Source organism: Corapipo altera, unplaced genomic scaffold (genome assembly GCF_003945725.1).
Source record: "Corapipo altera isolate COAL_440 unplaced genomic scaffold, ASM394572v1 120132, whole genome shotgun sequence".
Lineage (NCBI taxonomy): Eukaryota > Metazoa > Chordata > Aves > Passeriformes > Pipridae > Corapipo > Corapipo altera.
The window spans coordinates 1-3478 of record NW_020887237.1 but is presented as its reverse complement, the minus strand read 5'-3'; the positions used below and the strand labels follow the sequence as shown (position 1 = coordinate 3478).

Sequence of the window (3478 nt, the reverse complement as noted above, 5' to 3'; positions counted from 1 at the left end):
TGCAGAGAGGGTGCTCAACCATTGGAATGGGCTGCCCAGGGAAGTGGGGGATTCTCCATCCCTGGAGGTGTTTAAGGACAGACTGGATGTGGCATCAGTGCCATGGGCTGGGAACCACGATGGGGTTGGATCAAGGGTTGGGCTGGATGATCTCAGAGGTCCCTTCCCACCCAGCTGATTTCATGATTCTATCATTCTATGATTCTATGCATAAGGGAGAGAAAGGAAAGACAGGATGAGGGTAAGGGAGAGTAAGGGAAAGAAAAGCTGAGAGTGGAAAGATGTCTGTAGTCACTGCCCATGGGGTCCAGCGATGGGACTTGCAGCTTCCATGTCTGTCAGTTGAAGTGGAATCACCCCTTGATCCGTTGGGGGTGAAGGAGGGAAGCCCCCACACTCCAAGAAGTTATGAGTTACTATATCCATGGATGGTGTCCCGGGCCATGCCTGGAGCCCCCAACATCTCCTAGGTCTGTACTGAGTGCCCGTGAGGGGTCTGGCAAAAGGGTTTTTATAATGCAAAAGTCCTGCAGAAGTCTGCAAAAGTCCCTTGGCAATCCTAGAATGTATAAATCATGAACTGTTTCAGTCTCTGACACCTGCTTGTTCCTGGGATGTTGGGAAAACCACCCTGGCTGGGACGAGGCTCTGCGGCCAAACTCGGCCGGAGGTGATCGGGATGGAGCTGGTCCTGGGTCACAGGAGAGACAGGGAGGGGCTGGAGCGTGTGCAGGGAAGGGAAGGGAGCTGGGAAGGGTCTGGAGAATTCCTGAGGGAGCTGGGGGGACTCAGCCTGGAGAAAAGGGGGATCAGGGGGGACCTTCTGGCTCTGCAAGTCCCTGACAGGAGGTTGGAACCGGGGCGGACGTCGGGCTCTGCTCCCAGGGAACAAGGGACAGGAGGAGAGGGAACGACCTCAGACTGTGCCAGGGGAGGCTCAGGTTGGATATTAGGGAAAATTTCCTCATTGAAGGGGTTGTCAGGCATTGGAACAACCTGGAGTCCCCATCCCTGGAGGGGTTTAAAATCCCTGTGGATGTGGCACTTGGGGACATGGGTCAGTGGTGGCCTTGGCACTGCTGGTGATTGTTTGACCCGATGATCTCAGAGGGCTTTTCCAACCCAAATGATTCCCTGATTCCAGAAGAAGTTGTGGGTCCTGCAGGACAATTCAGGTTGGATATCAGGGAAGATTTCCTCATGGAAAGGGTGGTCAGGCCTTGGAAGGGGCTGCCCAGGGAGGTGGTGGAGTCCCCATCCTTGGAGAGGTTTAAAATCCCTGTGGAAGTGGCACTTGGGGACATGGTCAGTGGTGGCCTTGGCACTGCTGGGGCTGGTTGGACTCCTTGATCTCAGAGGGCTTTTCCAACCCCAATGATTCCCTGATTCCAGAAGAAGCTGTGGGTGCTGCAGGGCAGTCCAGGATGTGTCTACAGTGACAGGACCTTGGGAACAAGGTGGTCCTGGAACTGCCCTTCTGAGATAACCCCAGGCAGGGAATTTATTTGGGTGTCAGGCCTTGGAAGGGGCTGCCCAGGGCAAGGGTAGAATCCCCATCCCTGAGGGGTTTAAAATCCCTGTGGATGTGGCACTTGGGGACATGGGTCAGTGGTGGCCTTGGCACTGCTAGGGATTGTTTGACTCCATGATCTCAGATCATCCAACCCCAGTGATTCCCTGATTCCAGAAGAAGCTGTGGGACCTGCAGGACAATTCAGGTTGGATATCAGGGAAGATTTCCTCATGGAAAGGGTGGTCAGACCTTGGAAGGGGCTGCCCAGGGCCGTGGTGGAATCCCCATCCCTGGAAGTGTTCAGACAAGGTGTGGATGTGGCACTTGGGGACACGGGTTGGGCTTTGCAGGGCCGGGTTAATGCTCGGTCTCGACGACCTCAGAGGCCTTTTCTAACCTTAATGATTCCATGATCCTCACATCTGGGGGAATTTCATGCTCTTGGTGACTGGTCCAGGAGTTAGAAGTTGTTAGAAGTTGTTAGAAGTTGGTTAGAAGTTGGTTAGAAGTTAGAAATTGTTAGAAGTTGTTCCCTTGTGTTCCATGGGCATCAGGTGTGGATGTGGCACCTGGGGACACGATCCAGTGGCAGTGCTGCTTCAGCTGGTGCCCTTGAACGCTTTCCCAAGCCGGCTAATCCCAGGATTCCGTGATTTCCCTGCAGGTGGATGCCAGGAACATCGACGGCAGCACCCCCCTGTGCGACGCCTGTGCCTCGGGGAGCATCGAGTGCGTCAAGGTGCTGCTGTCCCACGGTGCCAAGGTGAACCCTCCCCTCTACACGGCCTCCCCTCTCCATGAAGCCTGCATGAATGGTAAATCCATGGAGATTCCTCTCTCCAGGCTTATTTGGGGCTTGGAGGAGCAAAAGGAAGCAGCACCCAGGACCTTCATTTGACCGCGAGTTGTTGTTGTTCCAACCCCTCCTGCTGGGGGTTGTTGGGTGGGAAGGAAGTGCCAGGGAATTGTTGGGAATGCTGCTGCTCCCTGGGCTGCTCCTTTGTCCTTCTCCCAGTCTTTTCCAGCTGCAGGGATCTGTTCAGGGAATAAGGGAAAACAGCAGAGGCCAAAATGATGTTTGGGACAAACTCGGCTGCTCTCTGCTTCCCTCGTCCTCTGCTTGATCCTTTTTGGGATATTTGGATCAGAGGAGAGTTTAATCATGGAATCACAGAATGGTTTGGGCTGGAAAGGACCTTAAAATCCATCCATTCCCACCCCTGCCATGGGCAGGGACACCTCCCACTATCCCAGGTTGCTCCAACCCAGCCTTGGACACTTCCAGGGATCCTGGGGCAGCCACAGCTTCTCTAGGAGATCCATTCCACCCCCTCCCCACCCTCACAGGCAAGAATTTACTAATTACCTTCACTAATTTAATTATAATTCGTCCCTCAAACTTCCACCTGCACAGACAGAGCAGCAGGAAAACCTGGATGTGGGAGCAGCAATGTCCACGTTGGATAATTGTGGCCAAATCTCTTCCTCATCCACCATTTTGTGCCTCACTTTCCCCCTCAGTAAAATGTAATTCTTCCTGTTTCATATTTTTGTGATCTACTGTGATCTGGACAGAGTTTTCCTTCAATTCTGGAGCATTTTGGACAATCAGTTGCTTGTTAAATCCATAACTGGGAGCTCCTGTGGAGCTTTTCCTTGTTAAGCCTTTTCCTGAGGCTTGATGATAATTCCATGCTTTTCGTTAAGCTGAATTATTATCCCTGGAAAAAACAAAGCTGGAATGGCCTTGAAGGTGATCAAACCCACCCAGGGCAGGATCAGCAGCACAGCAGCCCCAGAAACAACAGGTGATTTGGTCCAAATCCTTGGATTTGGGGTCGTTTGACCTGATTCCATGTTGGCTCCAGCCCAGCCGCTCCATTCCTTGTGTCCTGCTCGTGTTGTGTTGGCTCATGAGCCTTCCCAGTTCACAGCCATGGCCCCAAACACCAAACAGGCTCATCC

The 3478-nt window shown here is 53.0% G+C and overlaps 1 protein-coding gene across 1 annotated transcript in view; it reads left to right on the top strand.

The window, feature by feature from the left end:
- LOC113941519 (ankyrin repeat and SOCS box protein 13-like) overlaps positions 1 to 2426 on the top strand; it is a gene marked incomplete at its 5' end in the record, with an annotated part of 3436 nt that extends 1010 nt beyond the window's left edge. Inside the window, one exon of the mRNA XM_027632671.1 lies at positions 2178 to 2426. Within this exon, the coding sequence (XP_027488472.1) occupies positions 2178 to 2411 (234 nt within the window). The remainder of the gene's footprint in view (positions 1 to 2177) is intronic.
- Positions 2427 to 3478: the final 1052 nt, after the last annotated feature.